Source organism: Nerophis ophidion, linkage group LG10 (assembly GCF_033978795.1).
Source record: "Nerophis ophidion isolate RoL-2023_Sa linkage group LG10, RoL_Noph_v1.0, whole genome shotgun sequence".
NCBI classification, from domain to species: domain Eukaryota; kingdom Metazoa; phylum Chordata; class Actinopteri; order Syngnathiformes; family Syngnathidae; genus Nerophis; species Nerophis ophidion.
Window position 1 is genome coordinate 47,034,602 of NC_084620.1, and position 22,292 is coordinate 47,056,893.

Sequence of the window (22,292 nt, forward strand, 5' to 3'; positions counted from 1 at the left end):
CCGTCAGCACACGCCCCCGCCCCTATTAGATGGTGCTCGTCCTCAGCAACATATACAGAGGTGGTGACCTTTGCTTCTGGCCAGACCTCCCTCCACAGACAGATTTTAAAAAATCCATCTATCCATTTCCTACCGCTTGTCCCTTACGGAGTCGAAGGGGATTGCTGGAGCCTGTCTCAGCTGCACACGGGCGGAAGGTAACAAAATAATAATAAGAATAAATACATTTGAAACGTTTTTAACTTGGGACTTCCCGCGGGCCGGATTTTTGGACGCTGGCTGGCAGTAGTTTGGGGACCCCTGGTGGAGAGCCCCATTAGGCTCCTGTTTTTCAAAACTGTATTTTGAAAGGTTTAGAAGCCAATACATGAATGATCATGAAAATATATTTTGAGCAAATATATATACATATATATATATACTGTCATCGGCGGTCACTCGAACGAGTATGGCGATCCTCCTGGTAGGGGTGTATCCCTTTATGGAGGATGCGTGTACGTGACTTTGTTTTACGTGGGGAGACTGGTGCACAGACAGTCACCAAACGATCCTTGACAGAATCGGGTCAGGGTCCAGTGGCATGGAGTCCAAGACAACTGGGGACCCTTTTCTGCTGCAGCCTTCTCCCACCATCGCAGCCATTGTGGTAGTTCTTAAATCTACCGTCTTTCGCCTGCTCCGCCGTTGAGGTCTTCACCGTATCCCTGGCTAGGGGGCAGTCAGGTACTAGGCCTTTGCCAAGGACCACCTGGGTTAACAGTAGTAAAGGAATTAACCTCCTAGTGCCCCAAGACCCCATAGAGGAGCCTCCACTGCCGGATGCACTTTAACGTCATGACCAGGACACACACATGCTGTAGGTGTGTGTGTACATACTGATTGCAAGAAGTCGCGGCCCATTTTGATCCAAAACAGAACTTTTCTACAAGTCTGTATGTAAACAGCTACTAGCGACAAATCTAGTGACTTTTCCAGAGGATATTGGGGGCATTTTTGTTGAAAGCAAGCAGCAGTCACTGTCCTGAGCGAGCAGTGATGGCTGTTGCCAGTCAGCAAGTGCTACATGCTAGCATGAATGTTAGTGTTGTATATTTGTTGATCGTGCCACTCTCCCAAAGTATGACTGTGTGATGGGTAATGAGCCAAGAAGACGGCAACAAGGAATCATCGAACAAAAAGCTTTATTTGTTTCAGCGAGCCTCAGACTGGAACTTCAGCTTCCACGAGAAAGAGTATGGGCCGGATTACTCCTCTCATGTCCTCTTGGACCACTGTCCTCAAACACCTTTTACAAAAATACCCCCACTCTTCGTAACGCCAGCCTTGGAGCCGGCCAGTCTGGACAAAGCCCAGTTTGTTGTTTGGCCAGTCAACCTATTTCCTGTTTGAGACGGGTGACCCCTGACTCCTATCCTCTACTCCTACCTGTGAGGGCTTCCTACCCGTTATGCTAATGTGTTTACACTTCCTTCTAAAATCCATGCCTGCATTCCTTTAGGAGTCCAATTTCCTGGGGGACAAGAGCCGCCACTCTCTAGAGAGCTTGTGATGGACATCCGCACCCGAAGCTATCTAAGGGCGTATTTCCTTAGTAGGATAATTTTCTAAAGGATTCTGTGAGCAAATACAAATACATGCTAGTTCACAGTCATATAAGAAAATGGTACCTGGTATAATTTACCACACTAGCTACATCCACAACAAGCAGAGGAGAATGCACGACGAACAAAAAGCTTTATTTGTTTCAGCGAGCCTCAGACTGGAACTGCAGCTTCCAGGAGAAAGAGTATGGGCCGGATTACTCCTCTCATGTCCTCTCGGACCACAGTCCTGAAACACCTTTTACACAAAGCCCTCCATTCTTGGTAACTCTAGCCCTGGATTCGGCCAGTCTGGACAAAGCCCAGTTTCTTTGGCCAGTCAAACTATTTCCTGTTTGAGTCGGGTGACCCCCACCCCTATCCTCTACTCCTACCTGTGAGGGCTTCCTAACGCTGGCAAAGTTTATTAAATCAATGTCAACAAAAGTAGAACCGTTAAGTTCAAAATATGTCTTTGCTAAACAGACATCTGACATCTGTGAAGACTAAGTCCTGCAAGAAGATGTCCTTGATATCACCACACCTGAATACCTTGAAGAGGCACATTTTCAACAAGGATGATCCGACTTTACTACACAAACAAGAGCGTCAATTTGCAACTACGGACAGAATGTGAATGTATTTTGCTTCCTGGAAAATGTTGGACATCTCTAAGTACTCACAAGGAGCTGGGGTCGCATAGTACCAAAAGCAAGAGATCACCTTGATTATTACACACCAACAGTGTGCCGTCAGGGCCAGCAGGGCCTTCTCTGCTGGCCTAACAAAACCAGAAATCATGATCAAAATTAAAGATACAAGTATTTTTCCTAGTTTATTTACCCTTAATATCTAAAAGTCATGTCATATTATGCTCCTTCCAGTGTTGTTTTTAGTTTAGAGTTTGTATCCAATCAGAATCCAGCGATCTTATGTTGCCATGCTGTACCAAATCTGCCCAGGGCCTTCAGAATCAACAATGTCCGTTGCACTGTAAGTGAACGGGGACATACAGTTGATAGACAATTGCGATAGCCAATCAGATCAGTAAGGCCTTCGAGACGGCCTCACATTGAATGAGACATTTACGCGTCCTGTAATTGTGTCACACCCCGCCTCGGGTAAAGGTAATGTAACCTTTGCAAACCAGACCTTGAAACCAAGGATGACAAGGCACGCAGTTGGTAACTGTTTACAAACATTTATTTACAACCCAAGGTGGACAACAAGAGGAAACAAAGCACCCAAAATCTGCAATAGTAGTAAATAGAGGCAATATTAATATAGTATATTGTATATACTACAATGCTGGATGCTGTATCGATCCATTGTGGTGAAGAAGGAGCTGAACCGGAATGCAAAGCTCTCAATTTAATGGCCGATCTACGTTCCTATCCTCACCTATTGTCATGATCTTCGGGAGTATCTCAAAGTAAAGCCACTGCTCCTCCACATCGAGAGGAGTCAGATGAGGTGGTTCGGGCATCTGGGCAGGATGCCACCCGAACGCCTCGTTTCGGGCACGTCCGACCGGTAGGAGACCACGGGGAAGACCCAGGACACGTTGGGGAAGACTATATCTCCCGGCTGGCCTGGGAACGCCTCGGGATCCCCCGGGAGGAGCTGGACAAAGTGGCTGGCGAGAGGGAAGTTTGGGCTTCCCTGCTTAGGCTGCTGCCCCCGTGACCCAGCCTCGGTTAAGCGGAAGAAGATGGATGGATGGATATTCCATCCATCCATCCATTTTCTACCGCTTATTCCCTTATGGGGTCGCGGGGGGCGCTGGCGCCTATCTCAGCTACAATCGGGCGGAAGGCGGGGTACACCCTGGACAAGTCGCCACCTCATTATGTATAGTAAATGTATATTCTAAATACATTTCAAAGTCTCATGCGTTAAATGGGCCTACATAATTCATCAAAATAAGCATATTGAAAATACTCAAATATTTAAAAGGTAAATCATCCATTATAGCAAAATACATGTATTCACAAACAAAGGTAATCAAAATTTAGGATTTAAAGAAAGGGGGTGGGATTAAAGAAGTGTAAACTTCTTCTCAGTCCTTTTCAAATATGTAAGGAAAAAAAAACAGAAAGTCCAATGCTCCTTTGTTTTTGTTTTTTATTCTCCTTTGTTTTAATTTTGTTATAATGGCGGTATTGGATCAGGCTTGCTCTTAGTTTTTTTTGCATATTTGAAATGAAAATACATCAATCAAAAAAAAAAGTTCAATAATCAATCAATCAATGTTTACTTATATAGTCCTAAATCACTAGTGTCTCAAAGGGCTGCACAAACCACTACGACATCCTCGGTAGGCCCACACAAGGCCAAGGAAAACTCACACCCAGTGGGACGTCGGTGACAATGATGACTATGAGAACCTTGGAGAGGAGGAAAGCAATGGATGTCGAGCGGGTCTAACATGATACTGTGAAAGGTCAATCCATAATGGATCCAACACAGTCGCAAGAGTCCAGTCCAAAGCGGATCCAACACAGCAGCGAGAGTCCCGTTCACAGCGGAGCCAGCAGGAAACCATCCCAAGCGGAGGCGGATCAGCAGCGCAGAGATGTCCCCATCCGATACACAGGCAAGCAGTACATGGCCACCGGATCAGACCGGACCCCCTCCACAAGGGAAAGTGGGACATAAAAGAAAAAGAAAAGAAACGGCAGATCAACTGGTCGAAAAAGGGAGTCTATTTAAAGGCTAGAGTATACAAATGAGTTTTAAGGTGAGACATAAATGCTTCTACTGAGGTGGCATCTCAAACTGTTACCGGGAGGGCATTCCAGAGTACTGGAGCCCGAAATGAAAACGCTCTATAGCCCGCAGACTTTTTTTGGGCTTTGGGAATCACTAATAAGCCGGAGTCCTTTGAACGCATATTTCTTGCCGGGACATATGGTACAATACAATCTGCAAGATAGGATGGAGCTAGACCGTGTAGTATTTTATACGTAAGTAGTAAAACCTTAAAGTCACATCTTAAGTGCACAGGAAGCCAGTGCAGGTGAGCCAGTACAAGCGTAATGTGATCAAACTTTCTTGTTCTTGTCAAAAGTCTAGCAGACGCATTTTGTACCAACTGTAATCTTTTAATGCTAGACGTGGGGAGACCCGAAAATAATACGTTATAGTAATCGAGACGAGACGTAACAAACGCATGGATAATGATCTCAGCGTCTTTAGTTTCATTAAGACACACCTCCAGCTGACTACAATCCTGCGTGTTGGTCAGCTTTAGGGGCATGTAGAGTTGGGTGTCATCAGCATAACAGTGAAAGTTAATACCGTATTTGCGTATGATGTCACCTAGCGGCAGCATGTATAATCAAATATGTCAAAGTAAAGAATGAAATAATCAAAACAGATTTAGCAAAATCAATGGGCAATCAACAAAAGTCATTTATTGACATTAAATAGCCCATAGCCCCGCCCACTAGCTGGGACCAATTTGACAGGGAGGGGATTAAGAATGCCGTTCTTTTGTAAAATACACCTTAAACATCACACATCTAAAAGTATTCACATAGTACTTTTTTTATTGGTAGATCAGTCATATTTATATACAGAGAATTCAGGAATGGATAGCAAAACATTTAAAGGGGAACATTATCACAATTTAAGGAGGGTTAAAACCAATAAAAATCAGTTCCCAGTGGCTAATTTTATTTTTCGAAGTTTTTAAAAAAAATTTACCCATCATGGAATATCCCGAAAAAATGCTTTAAAGTGCCTGATTTTCGCTATCTGTAAATCCACTCGTCCATTTTCCTGTGACGTCACTGCGTGACGCCAATAGAAACAAACATGGCGGATAGAACAGAAAGATATAGCGACATTAGCTCGGATTCAGACTCGGATTTCAGCGGTTTAAGCTATTCAACAGATTACGCATGTATTGAAACGGATGGTTGGAGTATGGAGGCAGATAGCGAAAACAAAATTGAAGAAGAAACTGAAGCTATTGAGCGAATAGCTATTGAAGCTATTCGGGGATCGCTTTCTAACCAACGATTGCATCTCTTGACCACTGGAGCAACTTAAATCTGTCGATTGGTAAGTGTTTGTTTGGCATTAAATGTGAGTGGAGGGAAAGGCTGGATGCAAATATAGCTACAAATGTACATACAGCTAGCCTAACTAGCATGTTCGCATCGATTAGCTGGCAGTCATGCCGCAACCAAATATGTCTGATTAGCCCAAGTCAATAACATCAACAAAACTCACCTTTGTGATTTCGTTGACTTTATCGTTGGAAATGCATCTGCTTTGAGTGTCGCAGGATATCCACACATCTCTGTTGTAGCATAGCTGTCGTCGGTAAAATGTGCAGAACAAACGAGGGACTTTTGCATCTTTTGACACTGGTGCACTTAAATCCGTCGATTGGTATGTGTTTGTTTGGCATTAAATGTGGGTGGAAGGGAAAGGCTGGATGCAAATAAAGCTACAAATGAGGCAAAATGATGCATGTACATACATCTAGCGTAAATAGCATGTTAGCATCGATTAGCATGCCGTGACCATATATATTTCTGATTAGCACACCCCACGTAAGTCAACTTGAATCCGTCCCTGATGGTGTTGTTACACCCTCCGACAACACACAGACGAGGCATGATGTCTCCAAGGCACGGAAAACAGTCGAAAAAACGGAAAATAACAGAGCTGATTTGACTTGTGTGTGTAATGTGTTTGAGAAAATGGCGAATTACTTCCCATTGTGACGTCACGGGTGAAAGGTCATATATATGTATATATATATATATATATATATATATATATATATATATATATATATATATATACTGTACATATATATGCATGTATACACATACACATACACATATGTATATATGTGTACATACTGTACATACATATATATATATATATATATATACACATAAATGTGTACACACGTGTGTATAAATATGTATATATCTGTAAATATATGTATATATTTACACATGTATATATGTGTGTAAATATGTGTATATATATATATATATATATATGAATATATATGTAAGTATATGTATGTATATACATATATGTAAATACATGTATATATACATATATATATATATATATATATATATATATATACACACATGTATATATGTATAAATACATATGTGTATGTATATATATACACATGTATTTACATATATTTACATATATATATATATATATATATATATATATATATATATATATATATATATGTATATATATATATATATATATGTATGTATGTATGTATGTGTGGGAAAAATCACAAGACTACATCATCTCTACATAACTGTTTCATGAGGGGTTCCCTCAATCGTCAGCAGATTTTCTCATGACGATTGCACAGTCAAAGAAAAATACCACACATACATATTGTGCTCTACCACGGTATCGAGTACTATTCTCTGGATAATCCAATGAAGATTTTATATATATATATATATATATATATATATATATATATATATACATATACATATACATATACATGGCCATGGATGAAGCGCTGGTTGTCTTGAATCAAGACCCAGGATGGACCGTTCGCTTGTGCATTGGTTGGGGACATCTCTGCGCTGCTGACTCATCTCCACTCAGGATGGTCTCCTGCTGGCCCCACTATGGACTGGACTTTCACTATTATGTTAGATCGACTATGGACTGGATTCTCACTATTTTGTTGGATCCATTAAAAGACTGGACTTTTACTCTTGTGTTACATCCACTATGGACTGGACTCTCACTATTATGTTAGATCCACTATGGACTGGACTCTCACTATTATGTTAGATCCAGTATGGACTGGACTCTCACTAATATGTTAGATCCACTATGGACTGGACTCTCACTAATATGTTAGACCCACTCGACGTCCATTGCATCCGGTCCACTCCAAGGTTTGTCATTGTCATTCTCATTGACATCCCACTGGGTTGTGAGTTTTTCCTTGCCCTTATTTGGGATCTGAACCGAGGATGTTGTTGTGGCTTGTGCAGCCATTTGAGACACTTGCGATTCAGGGCTATATAAATAAACATTTTTTGAAACATTGATTGATTGACATTCGATTTCGTACAAATGAAATTCAAGTTGGACTTTAGAATGACAATTGTTTCTCCTCAAGGCCCCATTTAGCCGGGGGCGGCCCCTCGCTGACACGCACGGTGTCAATATTCTAGTGAACGAACACAATCTGTCATTTTTTGTTTATTGACTGCAGGCCACCTGTGGACATGAAATCCTGACAGAGGGACAGCTGGGTGTTTACTATATCATTACGTCACATGGTTCTCTCGGACGCAATCCTTCTTATCCCCCGCCCCCATCCCGTTCGCTTAGTCTCACTCTAATTCTGTGCAGCAGAGGAAAAAGCACGGGAGAATTAGAAGCGAGGACGTGACGGAAACAAGAAGGGTAAACAGAGAGGATTTTACGGGAAGCATGGAGGAAACACACATACAAAGGTAATGCATTCTCCTATTTGTGACTTAACAATAACAAAACAGATAATATCATCATGAGCAATAATCTACAATGTACAGAGAGTCTTAAGGTATGTGAAGATCTGCCCTTTTGTCATTTAAACCATATTATTATTTTTATTTAAATTTTTTTTTACCAGCATTGCTACCCACTGAAGGACAGCCGGAGTCTTGCTAAACATGGCTCAGGTAAGTCTTACACACACACACACACACACACACACTGATTCTGGCCGAGTTTTTAGCAACACCTACTTTTTAAGTCTTAAAACGACTCAATTTTGTTTGATAATGCACTTGTTATGTCATCATCTTGTAAAGAGCACCCAGATCCAGCACTGTGTTTCTATTCATTACTTTCTTATATACTCAATTATATATATATATCTATATATACTATCCATTTCCTACCGCGTTGTCCCTTACGGGGTCACGGGCGGTGCTGGAGCCTATAGTACTCATTAACTCTGGAGCCAGCCGGGGACAGCTTAAAGAGGCAACGTGGGACCCGCGCTCGAATGGGCTCACCACACAAAGGAGGGTCCATAGAAGTCGGGTGCTTTGTGAGCTGGGCGGTGGTGAAGGCAGGGCCCTTGGAGATCCCATCCTTGACTACAGAAGCCGCGCTCTAATGGGCTCACCACCCAGAGGAGAGTCCATAGAAGTCGGGTGCTTTGAGAGCTGGGCGGTAGTCGAAGGCAGGGCCCTTGGGAATCCTATCCTCGGCTACAGAAGCCGCGCTCTAATGGGCTCACCACCCAAAGGAGGGTCCATAGTAGTAGGGTGCTTTGTGAGCTGGGCGGTAGTCGAAGGCAGGGCCCTTGGCGATACCATCTTCGGCTACATAAGCCGCGCTCTAATTGGCTCACCACCCAAAGGAGGGTCCATAGAAGTCAGGTGCTTTGTGAGCTGGGCGGTAGTAGAAGGCAGGGCCCTTGGCGATCACATCCTTGGCTACAGAAGCCACACTCTAATGGGCTCACCACCCAAAGGAGGTTCCGTGGAAGTTGGGTGCTTTGAGAGCTGGGCGGTAGTCGAAGGCAGGGCCCTTGGCAATCCTATCCTCGGCTACAGAAGCCGCGCTCTAATGGGCTCACCACCCAAAGGAGGGTCCATAGAAGTCGGGTGCTTTGTGAGCTGGGCAGTATTGGAAGGCAGGGCCCTTGGCGATCCCATCCTTGGCTACAGAAGCCACACTCTAATGGGCTCACCACCCAAAGGAGGGTCCGTGGAAGTTGGGTGCTTCGTGAGCTGGGCGGTAGTCAAAGGCAGGGCCTTTGGCGATTCTATCCTTGGCTATAGAAGCCACACTCTAATGGGCTCACCACCCAAAAGAGGGTCCGTAGAAGTCGGGAGCTTTGTGAGCTGGGCGGAAGTCGAAGGCAGGGCCCTTGGCGATCCCATCCTCGGCTACAGAAGCCACGCTTTAATGGGCTCACGACCCAAAAGAGGGTCCATAAAAGTCGGGAGCTTTGTGAGGTGGGCGTTAGTCAAAGGCAGGGCCTTTGGCAATCCCATCGTTGGCTACAGAAGCCGCACTCTATTGGGCTCACCACCCAAAGGAGGGTCCATAGAAGTCTGGTGCTTTGTGAACTGGGCGGTAGTCAAAACCAAGGCCCTTGGCGATCCCATCCTCGGCTACAGAAGCCGCGCTCTAATGGGCTCACCACCCAAAAGAGGGTCCATAAAAGTCGGGTGCTTTGTGAGCTGGGCGGTAGTCGAAGGCAGGGCCCTTGGCGATCCCATCCTTGGCTACAGAAGCCGCGCTCTAATGGGCTCACCACCCAAAAGAGGGTCCATAGAAGTCGGGTGCTTTGTGAGCTGGGCAGTAGTTGAAGGCAGGTCCCCTGGTGATACCGTCTTTGGCTACAGAAGCTAGCTCTTGGGACGTGGAATGTCACCTTGCTGGGGGGGTTAAAGGGCTTAAGATGGTGTACGAGGTAGAGAAGTTCCAGCTGGATGTAGTCCAGGGGTAAGGGAACCTGTGGCTCTTTTGATGGCTGCATCTGGCTCACAGATAAATCTTAGCTGACATTGCTTAACATGATAATAAATGAATATATCCGCTGGTAATATGTCAGGTTCAAACACTAAAGACATCTATTAAACAGACGAGAAGCAAGGAATCATGCAGAGACAAGAGTTCAATTTGGCTCAATGAGGAGACACGTGTTTTCGGCTGTGTTCTAGTTACAGATCTAAGCTATTTTCTAAAAGTCCAGACCGCGTGCTTCCTCTATTTATGTGGGAGGTCCCTGTTTACATCACTGAAGCTGTCGCTGAGGGAAGGGGGTTATCTCGACAACTCCAGTCAACTCCAAATGTGTTGACGCTGGTGATATCGCCTTGTCTCTTACTTTGTCTGCTTCACGGCGGTGTTCGGCCTTGGCAGTCAGCAGGCCATTCCTGGACACAGACGCTAATACCAGACTGGATGGCAATCTTTTGGATTGCCAGCTTTGCACAGACAAAGAAAAATACCACTTCTGCACAATTGACAATAACTATAGCAATGGCCCTTGAGCATAAAAGTTGTGTGATAATATATACGAAATTATTCTAACATAATCACAGTGTTAAAAATAACATTCAAAATATAAAACATTCTCATGCATTTTAATCCATCCAACCGTTTTCTACCATACCTGTTCATGAAGTCGCATTAATGGTAAGAAGTATTTTAATTATTATTGGTTAACTTCAGAATAAAAATCTTATTAAAAAGAATAAGACTTATCATACTTTAAAAATGTTGGTCTTACGTAAAAATGCATGCATTTAGTTGTATTCAGTGTTAAAGAATATTAAATGACTCTGAAATACATTTTAAAACATTTGGCTTTCACGGCTCTCTCAGCCAAAAAAGTTCTCGACCCCTGATCTAGTCGGTCTATCGTTGATGGGGTCTGGAACCAGTCTTCTCGAGAGGAACTTGATTCTCTTCCACTCTGGCCGTTGCCAGCAGTGAGAGGCGACGGGCAGGGGCGGCGATTCTTGTTGCCCCACAACCCAGAGCCTGTAGGTTGGAGTTTAACTCGGTGGACCAGTGGGTAGCTTTCCTTTCGCTTCCCTTCATGTAAGGTCGGGTCCTGACTGTTGTTTGTGCTTATGCACCTAATAGCAGTCCAAAGTACCCACCCCTTTTGGAGTCAATGGAGGGAGCCTACTGGGGGACTTCAACGCTCACGTTGGCAAAGACAATTAGACCTGGAGAACACTGTGTTTAAACACAAGGGGGTCCATATGTGCACTTGGCATCAGGACAACCCTGGGCCACAGTTCGATGATCGACTTTGTGGTTGTATCATCAGATTGGCGGTCTCATGTTTTGGACACTCAGGTGAAGAGAGGACCGGAGCTTTCCACAGATTACCTACTGGTGGTGAGTTGGCTCCAGTGGTGGGGAAGGAAGCCGGTCTGTTAGGAACGTCTGGCGGAGTCTACTGTCAGAGACAGTTGCAAATCCCACATTGAGTCCGAGTGGACAGTGTTTTGTGCCTCTATTGTTGAGGCAGTTGATCGAAGCTGTGGTCACAATGTGGTCGGTGCCTGCTGTGACGGTAATCCCAGAATCCGCTGGTGGACACCACTTGGTAAGGGACGCCGTTAAACTTAAGAAGGAGTCGTGTCGGGTCCTTTTGGTTCATGAGATTCCGGTGTGCGGCTTTGATGGTTGCAGAGGCAAAAGCAGGGACATTGGAGGAGTTTTCGAGAAGCAACTTCTGGATGGTTTTGATGCAATTCTGGACGACCATCCGCCTCTTTAGGAGGGGAAACCAGTGCATTGTCAATACCCTGTCTGGTTGGGACGGTGTGCTGCTGAAATCAACTGGGGATACTGTGAATCAGTGGAAGAAAAACTTTGAAGACTTCCTCAAGCCCAACTACACGTCTTCCAATGAGGAAGCAGTGCCTGGGAACTCAGTGATGGGCTCGCCGTTTTCTGGGGCTAAGGTTGCCGAGGTAGTTAAAGAAGCTCCTCGATGACAGGACCCTGGGGGAGGATGAGATCCGCCCTAAAATCCTTAAGGCTCTGGATGCTGTGGGGTTGTCGTGGTAGACAACACTCTACAGCATTGTATGGACATCATCTATTCTGGGCTCGGCATCTTTCTGTGTGGAATTTGCATGTTCTCCCTGTGACTGCGTGGGTTCCCTCCGGGTACTTTGGCTCCCTCCCACTTCCAAAGACATGCACCCGGGGATAGGTTGATTGGGCACACTAAATTGGCCCTAGTGTGTGAATGTGAGTGTGACTGTTGTCTGTCTGTGTTGGCCCTGCGATGAGGTGGCGACTTGTCCAGGGTGTACCCCGCCTATTGCTCGATTGCGGCTGAGATAGACCCCAGCACCCTCCGCATCCCCAAAAGGCACAAGCGGTAAAGAAAATGCATGGATGGGACCCCCATAAGAAATCTTTGTACGTCAACATCCATGTTTTCTGGAGATCCTTTTAATTTTACTCTTTTTACTTGTCTTTAAGTGCATATAGCCCTAAAAACATCAGCCCACAGAAACCCCCCTGGACCTGAGTTGGTTGAGCCTTGTTTTTTAAAGCTGGCAGCTGATTTTATAGCAAAACCACTTTCAACTATTTTTAATCCGTCAGTTGAAATCAAAGACATTCCATCAGTTTGAAATCTTCTTTTGTCCTCCCTTTGTCAAAGGGAGGTGATCCAGCAGTTCTTTCTATTTATAGGCCAATATCAAATGTATGTGTCTTTGATACTTTGTAAATATCCAACCAACCTTCAAAGTGTTTGACACAGGCTATTTTAAAACGCAGGCTGTTTCTCATTGCCATACCAGCAACTTGACGGTTCCAGGTTTGATTCCCACTTCTACCAACTTAGTCACTGCCGTTGTGGGGCATCTGCGGCCCTCTCCGAGGTTTCTCATTGTCATTCTCATTGACATCCCACTGGGTTGTGAGTTTTTCCTTGCCCTGATGTGGGATCTGAACTGAGGATGTCGTTGTGGCTTGTGCAGCCCTTTGAGACACTTGTGATTTAGGGCTGTGTAAATAAACATTGATTGATTGATTGATTTATCCTGGGCTGTTCAGCTTGGTTGGTAGAGCGGCCGTGCCAGCAACTTGAGGGTTCCGGCTTCCATCCCCGCTTCCGCCATCCTAGCCACTGCCGTTTTGTCCTTGGGCAAGACACTTTACCCACCTGCTCCCAGTGCCACCCACACTGGTTTAAATGTAACTTAGGTATTGGGTTTCACAATGTAAAGCGCTTTGAGTCACTAGAGAAAAGCGCTATATAAATATAATTCACTTCTCTTCACATTGGACTGTCAGAACATGCGGTCGCTTGGTCTTCAAAAGATTTAGAAAACAGGACCCAGTGTTTTAAATACAAAGGCCTGCGTTCAGCATGTGTCACTGTTCATAAAGTAGTGCCTCAGGGATCTGTTTTGGGTTTATCTTGTACATCAATGACATTTCTCTGAAACCAATATGCATTTTTATGCTGACCATACAATTATTTTGGTGATCAGAAATTTCAGGGTTGGTGGTATGGGGCCTTGTCCTGCTTTTGAAATGTTGTGATAAACTTCTTGGGTTATAAAATAGTGTTTTTTGCTTCTTCTTTTTTTTCAGGCCAGTCAAATTGGAAAATGTGCAATCAGAACACAACTCACCCACACAATTAATTTTTGGTGTACTTTTTTTTTGTGCCGAATTTTATTTTAATGCAGACTTTAAGCAAAATGTTTGCACATTGTGATTGTGCAATTGCAAGAAATTTAGGGATTTCAACGTCTACGGTAATATCATCAAAAGGTTCAGAGAATCGGGAAAAATCACTCCACGTAAGCGGCATGGCCGGAAACCAACATTGAATGACCGTGACCTTCGATCCCTCAGACGGCACTGTATCAAAAACCGACATCAATCTCTAAAGGCTATCACCACATGGGCTCAGAATCACTTCAGAAAACCACTGTCAATAAATACAGTTTGTCACTACATCTGTAAGTGCAAGTTAAAGCCTTACTATTTAAAGCGAAAGCCATTTATCAACAACGTCCAGAAATGCCGCCGGCTTTTCTGGGCCCGAGATCATCTAAGATGGACTGATGCAAAGTGGAAAAGTGTTCTGTGGTCGGACGAGTCCACATTTCAAACAGTTTTCGGAAATATTCGACATCATGTCATCCGGACCAAAGGGGAAACGAACCATCCAGACTATTATCGACGCAAAGTTCAAAAGCCAGCATCTGTGATGGTATGGGGGTGCATTAGTGCCCAAGGCATGGGTAACTTACACATCTGTGAAGGCACCATTAATGCTGAAAGGTACATACAGGTTTTGGAACAACATATGCTGCCATCTAAGCGCCGTCTTTTTCATGGTCACCCCTACTTATTTCATCAAGACAATGCCAAGCCACATTCAGCATGTGTTACAACAGCGTGGCTTCGTAAAAAAAGAGTGCCGGTACTTTCCTGGCCCGCCTGCAGTCCAGACCTGTCTGCCATCGAAAATGTGTGGCGCATTATGAAACGTAAAATACAACAGCGGAGACCCCGGACTGTTGAATGACTGAAGTTCTACATAAAACAAGAATGGGAAATAATTCCACTTTCAAAGCTTCAACAATTAGTTTCCTCAGTTCCCAAACGTTTATTGAGTGTTGTTAAAAGAAAAGGTGATGTAACACAGTGGTGAACATGCCCTTTCCCAACTACTTTGGCACGTGTTGTAGCCATGAAATTCTAAGTTGATTATTATTTGCAAAAAAAAATTAAGCTTATGAGTTTGAACATCAAATATCTTGTCTTTGTAGTAAATTTAATTGAATATGGGTTGAAAAGGATTTGCAAATCATTGTATTCCGTTTATATTTACATCTAACACAATTTCCAAACGCATATGGAAACGGGGTTTGTACATGTTACTCCTTTTAATTTTATGCTTAACAGTTTTCTGTAATATGTCGTGTTTATTTATTATTAATATTGGATTATTTTTATTATTCATTATTTTAAAATTGACATATGTCCTGCTAAATTGGCATGATCATTGATTAGTGACAATATGTACGTCAATACAACTAATAGACAACATTAATTAGGGGTTAAGGGAGCATTAGGTAACGGTCAAAGAACTGCCATCCGTTTAACCCAAGGGGAAACCAAAAGTAACCATTACTTACTTACGTACGCCTATTCGTCCTTCTGGGGCTTTGGCCGTCTCTAAGAGTTCCAAGTTCTGGGCCAACATCTCGAGCTGTTCCCAAGTTAAAGTTAAAGTACCACTGCTAGTCACACACACACACACTAGGTATGGTGAAATTACCCTCTGCATTTGACCCATCCCCTTGTACCACGCCCTGGGAGGTGAGGGGAGCAGTGAGCAGCATCGCTGGCCGCGCTTGGGAATCATTTTGGTGATTTAACCCCAAATTCCAACCCTTGATGCTGAGAGCCAAGCAGGGAGGTAAGGACAGGGTCCCAATTTCATAGTCTTTGGTTTGAACTCACGACCTACCGATATCAGGGTGGACACTCTAACCACAAAGCCAATGAGCAGGTTGGAAAGTGTGTTCCACATTCTTGGCATCCGCCTCCAATTCTCTGCGTTTTGTGGCCGATTTCTCCTTCTTTTCATTTCTAGGGTTCCACTTGAGGGACTCCCTTGAGACTTATTTTATGGAGAATATGGCACTACCCATCCTCAACACCGTTTCAGGATCTCCTCCTCTGCTAGCTTTTGGTTGGTGCCTTGTAAATGCGTTTTAGTAATAATACAACTGTAACATTTGACAACCAAATAATTAAACAAGGTGACTCGGTAAAAAACCTGGGTATTATTTTCGACCCAACTCTCTCCTTTGAGTCACACATTAAAAGCGTTACTAAAACGTCCGTCTTTCATCTCCGTAATATCGCTAAAATTCGCTCCATTTTGTCCACTAAAGACGCTGAGATCATTATCCATGCGCTTGTTACGTCTCGTCTCGATTACTGTAACGTATTATTTTCGGGTCTCCCCAGGTCTAGCATTAAAATATTACAGTTGGTACAAAATGCGGCTGCTAGACTTTTGACAAGAACAAGAAAGTTTGATCACATTACGCCTGTACTGGCTCACCTGCACTGGCTTCCTGTGCACTTAAGATGTGACTTTAAGGTTTTACTACTTACGTATAAAATACTACACGGTCTAGCCCCATCCTATCTTGCAGACTGTATTGTACCATATGTCCCGGCAAGAAATCTGCGTTCAAAGACTCCGGCTTATTAGTGATTCCTAAAGCCCAAAAAAAGTCTGCGGGCTATAAAGCGTTTTCCGTTCGGGCTCCAGTACTCTGGAATGCCCTCCCGGTAACAGTTCGAGATGCCACCTCAGTAGAAGCATTTAAGTCTCACCTTAAAACTCATTTGTATACTCTAGCCTTTAAATAAACCTCCTTTTTAGACCAGTTGATCTGCCACTTCTTTTCTTTCTCCTCTGTCCCCTCCTCCCTTGTGGAGGAGGTCTGGTCCGATGACCATGGATGAAGTACTGGCTGTCCAGAGTCGAGACCCAGGATGCCTGTGTATCGGTTGGGGACATCTCTACGATACTGTTCCACCTCCGCTTGGGATGGTTTCCTGTGGACGGGACTCTCGCTGCTGTCTTGGATCCGCTTTGAACTGAACTCTCGCGGCTGTGTTGGAGTCACTATGGATTGAACTTTCACATTATAATGTAGGATCCGCTCGACATCCATTGCTTTCGGTCCCCTAGAGGGGGGGTTGCCCACATTTGAGGTCCTCTCCAAGGTTTCTCATAGTCATCATTGTCACTGGCGTCCCACTGGGTGTGAGTTTTCCTTGCCCACTGGGTGTGAGTTTTCCTTGCCCTTATGTGGGTTCTTCCGAGGATGTCGTAGTCCTAGTGGTTTGTACAGTCCTTTGAGAGATTTTTGATTTAGGGCTATATAAATAAACATTGATTGATTGATTGATATAGCGATTTTCTACCTTCAAGGTACTCAAAGCACTTTGACACTATTTCCACATTCACCCATTCACACACACATTCACACACTGATGGCGACCCATCAGGAGCAAGGGTGAAGTGTCTTGCTCAAGAACACTACGGATGTGGCTCGGTTGGTAGAAGGTGGGGATTGAACCAGGAACCCTCAGGTTGCTGGCACGGCCACTCCCGTTTGTACAGAGAAGGCGTCAGTAAGTTGGCCCTCGTAGGTCAATGCAGGTCAATAATCCCTTTTGGGTATTTCTGAATATGTTTGTTAGCTTCTGTGTCTGAGAAATTGAAGTCACAAAGTGCAAAGTACCCACTACAACTATGGGAAGTACTATACTTTGATTATCACAAAGTGCATTATTTTTTTATTTTTTTTAAACATGCCTCAAAACAACAGCTACACAAACAATGAAGGCACACAGATTCAGTCCAGAGTATACTAGAGTAATAAAAAAAAAAATAACAGTCCTCCTTTAGTACAAGGCTGCCTGGCATACTGTAGAACAGGAATTTATAAACTGGGCTCAATCTGCCCTGCTCTAAGGTATTTGTATGAGTAACACAAATGTGCTGCAAGCTAGTGGTGAGTGCTTGAAGTGGCCTCGCAGTCAGCCAGGGCTTCTGAAGTGCTGCGTTGAGAGAGGTCACATCCGTTCACTGCAAGCTGCTTTGGGTGTTTGCTTCTCATCCATCTTCCGCTTGTATTCATCGCACATCTCCTTATGATTCTTGAAGAGGTGGGAGATCAAATTGCTCGTGTTAAAGGAGGACGTCTTGGTTCCTCCTCGCATAACCAACTTTTTGCAGTCATTGCAAATTGCCAGTTTTTTTTTTATCCGTCAGTCACACTTTGAAATAATCCCAAACCATAGACCTGGTGTGTTAGTCAGTCACCACAGCTACAGCACCGGCAACAATACACTCTTGTTGTTGTTATGCTGCGCTGGCGGCGGTTTGATGAGGTCATCAAGCGTCGTCAGTAAACCTCTCATATTGTTGTCGTGCTGCAACTCCTGTGTTGTGTGTGTGAGAGGGGAAAATGGGGGGGCTGCTGACTGGAAGACGCAACTGCTCTGTACTGCTCCCTACGTGCGTGTTTTACCGGATATGTACCGCTACGTACAGTGGCGTTTTAAAAAGTCATTAATTTTACTTTTTGAAACCGATACTGATAATTTCCAATGTTATTTATCGGACATGTCTAATAAATAGTGTTGAAATAGTGATATGATGACAGTAATTTTGTCCCGAGAGACACAGTGGACAAGCAGTAGACAAAGCAAATAGTCATATTTTTGCTCACATTGCCACTTTCATTTTCAATGGGGGGAATTTCCTGGTAATTTCGGGTAAAGCGAGATTTTTCAGATCTAGGAAAGAAGCTGCCTTAAATGTCCAGGGTGAATGGAGTGAGTGGATTTTGGGACGGTTCAAATCAGTTGAGAAATGTGGAAAATGAAGAGGTTTGTTTATTGCCCACTCATTTTTAATTGGGGGGGATTCCTGGTAATCGGGGAATTTTGAGAACCGGGAAACATCTTGGCTTGGATGTTCCGGATTTTTGGTGTCTTATATTGTGGACATCATTTTAAGAGTAGTGTCAATCAACTGCTGTTTGCAAAAAAAACAAATTAGTGTGTTGAGGTCATACTTGCCAACCTTGAGACCTCTGAATTCGGGAGATGGGGCGATGGGGTGATAGGGGGGTGTTGAAGTGGGCGGGGTTGGAAGAGTTAGTGCTGCAAAGGGTTCTGGGTATCTGTTCTGTTGTGTTTATGTTGTGTTACGGTGCAGATGTTCTCCCGAAATGTGATTGTCATTTTTGTTTGGTGTGGGTTCACAGTTAAGCGGATATTTGTAACAGTGTTATATTATACGGCCACCCTCAATGTGACCTGTATGGCTTTTGACCAAGTATGCGGTGCATTCACTTGTGTGTGTGTGTGTGTGTGTGTGTGTGTGTGTGTGTGTGTGTGTGTGTGTTTGTGTGTGTGTGTGTGTGTGTGTGTGTGTGTGTGTGTGAGAAGCCGTAGTTGTTATGTGACTTGACCGGCACGCTGTTTGTATGGCGGAAAAGCGGACGGGACGACAGGCTGTCCTCAAGTCAGCATGTGGACCTGAGTGAGGACAGCATGCGGCTGCGGGTGAAGGTTTCAGGTGAGATAGGGCCTTAAAAAAAGCATGCCCCCAATATTGTTGTCTGGGTGGAAATCGGGAGAAGATTCGGGAGAATGGTTGCCCCGGGACATTTTCGGGAGGGGCACTGAAATTCGGGAGTCTCCCGGGAAAATTGTGAGGGTTGGCAAGTATGGTTGAGGTAGTCATTGACGAGAGGGTTGATTGACCATATCCCAGTAACCCTTACAGGGGCGCCGCTAGGGGTTTTGGGCCCAATGAAAATAATCTTTAGAGGGCCCCCAACACATAAATCATAAAATGTCATCATCATTAGAGGCCTCTCTGGGCCCCACTCCATCATGGGCCCCTAGAATCCGTCTCCTTTACACCCCCAACCCCCACCTTTTCAGCGCCCCTGAACCCTTACGTATTGGTTGATGTTAACATCAGGCTTTATTTTCCTTCGCCACTCAGGTGTGGTTTGACTTGATGCACATGCATTAATTATTACTTATAAAAATAATGAAATTAATGAATATTACTGTCAGTTTTTTGAGTCCTATAGAAAACATGGAGTTTTTCAACTTTGTAATAGAAGTTCAAACTGCAAGTGTATGTTCCTGCTATGGCTGCAGACCTTTGACACTAATGTGGGGAGATTGTTCTTTTTATTACCGCCTCTTCTCTGAAGTCACTAAGGTTTTGTCCAGTCAGTGATTTGCTCGACAGGCCAGGAGATCTGTCACATTGGTGAAAATCAGACATGACTAGGCCGGTGCCACGGCCCACTAGTGTGCTGTGAGAGATTGTCAGGTGTGCCTTGAGTAATTATTTACAGTTTTTTCAGCTTCACAGATTTTTATTTTACAATTTTTGTTGTTTAGATATTTTTTTTTCCTTTTTCCCCTTTCAACGTATTGACAGGGATCAAGTGGTAATTAAGTGCAGGGACCAAAGCTGCCTATTGAAAAAGTACATGTCAGGCTTGCCCCTGACAGTTTGTCTATGTTTTAGATTTTCCCTCTGCATTTGTCTTTTTCCTGTGTTTAGTATTTCTTGTCTTTTAGTTCCTGTCAAGTGCTCTTAATTTGTCAGCTTCCTGTCTTGTTCCCTGAGTGCTGTGTTCCTCCTCAGTGTGTTTAGTATTTCCTGTCCTTAGTTCCTGTTTAGTGCTCTTATTTTGTCAGCTTCCTGGCTTGTTCCCTGAGTTCTATGTTCCCCTTCAGCTGCGGCTGATTGGCATCTGGCCACACCTGTTGCCAATCACCCGGCTCCTATTTGTACCTCCTTTGTCTTGTGTCAGTGGCTGGATTATTGTCGTGTCAATGTCATTTTCTACTTGTCATTCCTACTGGTCGTGTGAATGCAGCGTAGCGGTAAGCTATATCAATCAATCAATCAATGTTTATTTATATAGCCCCAAATCACAAATGTCTCAAAGGACTGCACAAATCATTACGACTACAACATCCTCGGAAGAACCCACAAAAGGGCAAGGAAAACTCACACCCAGTGGGCAGGGAGAATTCACATCCAGTGGGACGCCAGTGACAAGGCTGACGATGAGAAACCTTGGAGAGGACCTCAGATGTGGGCAACCCCCCCCCCCCCCCCCCCCCCCCTCTCTAGGGGACCGAAAGCAATGGATGTCGAGCGGGTCTAACATGATACTGTGAAAGTTCAATCCATAGTGGCTCCAACACAGCCGCGAGAGTTCAGTTCAAGCGGATCCAAGACAGCAGCGAGAGTCCCGTCCACAGGAAACCATCTCAAGCGGAGGCGGATCAGCAGCGTAGAGATGTCCCCAACCGATACAGGCGAGCGGTCCATCCTGGGTCCCGACGAGCGGTCCATCCTGGGTCTCGACTCCGGACAGCCAGTACTTCATCCATGGTCATCGGACCGGACTCCCTCCACAAGGGAGGGGGGGACATTGGAGAAAGAAAAGAAGCGGCAGATCAACTGGTCTAAAAAGGAGGTCTATTTAAAGGTTAGAGTATACAGATGAGTTTTAAGGTGAGACTTAAATGCTTCTACTGAGGTAGCATCTCAAACTGTTACCGGGAGGGCATTCCAGAGTACTGGAGCCCGAACGGAAAACGCTCTATAGTCCGCAGACTTTTTTTGGGCTATAGGAATCACTAATAAGCCGGAGTCTTTTGAACGTAGATTTCTTGCCGGGACATACGGTACAATACAATCGGCAAGATAGGCTGGAGCTAGACCGTGTAGTATTTTATACATAAGTAGTAAAACCTTAAAGTCACATCTTAAGTGCACAGGAAGCCAGTGCAGGTGTGCCAGTACAGGCGTAATATGATCAAACTTTCTTGTTCTTGTCAAAAGTCTAGCAGCCGCATTTCGTACCAACTGTAATCTTTTAATGCTAGACATGGGGAGACCCGAAAATAATACGTTACAGTAATCGAGACGAGACGTAACAAATGCATGGATAATGATCTCGGCGTCTTTAGTGGACAAAATGGAGCGAATTTTAGCGATATTACGGAGATGAAAGAAGGCCGTTTTAGTAACGCTTTTAATGTGTGACTCAAAGGAGAGAGTTGGGTCGAAGATAATACCCAGATTTTTTACAGAGTCACGTTGTTTTATTATTTGGTTGTCAAATGTTAAAGTTGTATTATTAAATAGAGGTCGGTGTCTAGCAGGACCGATAATCAGCATTTCCGTTTTTTTGGCATTAAGTTGCAAAAAGTTAGCGGACATCCATTGTTTAATTTCATTAAGACACGCTTCCAACTGACCACAGTCCGGCGTGTTGGTCAGCTTTAGGGGCATGTAGAGTTGGGTGTCATCAGCATAACAGTGAAAGCTAATACCGTATTTGCGTATAACGTCACCCAGCGGCAGCATGTAGATGCTGAAGAGTACAGGGCCAAGGACCGAACCCTGGGGAACTCCACACGTTACCTTAACATAGTCCGAGGTCACACTGTTATGGGAGACACACTGCATCCTATCAGTAAGATAAGAGTTAAACCATGACAGGGCTGAGTCTGACATACCAATTCGTGTTTTGATACACTCTAATAAAATATTATGATCGACGGTATCGAAAGCAGCGCCAAGATCGAGGAGCA

General features: G+C 44.2%; 1 protein-coding gene across 1 annotated transcript in view; it reads left to right on the plus strand.

The window, feature by feature from the left end:
* The first annotated feature begins 7,960 nt into the window (after nt 1–7,960).
* The window catches only part of LOC133560912 (rho GTPase-activating protein 23-like), a 116,247-nt gene continuing 101,915 nt past the window's right edge, over nt 7,961–22,292 (plus strand). Inside the window, exons 1-2 of the mRNA XM_061913948.1 lie at nt 7,961–8,065; nt 8,224–8,272. Of these exons, the coding sequence (XP_061769932.1) occupies nt 8,264–8,272 (9 nt within the window). The 5' untranslated portion in view covers nt 7,961–8,065; nt 8,224–8,263. The remainder of the gene's footprint in view (nt 8,066–8,223; nt 8,273–22,292) is intronic.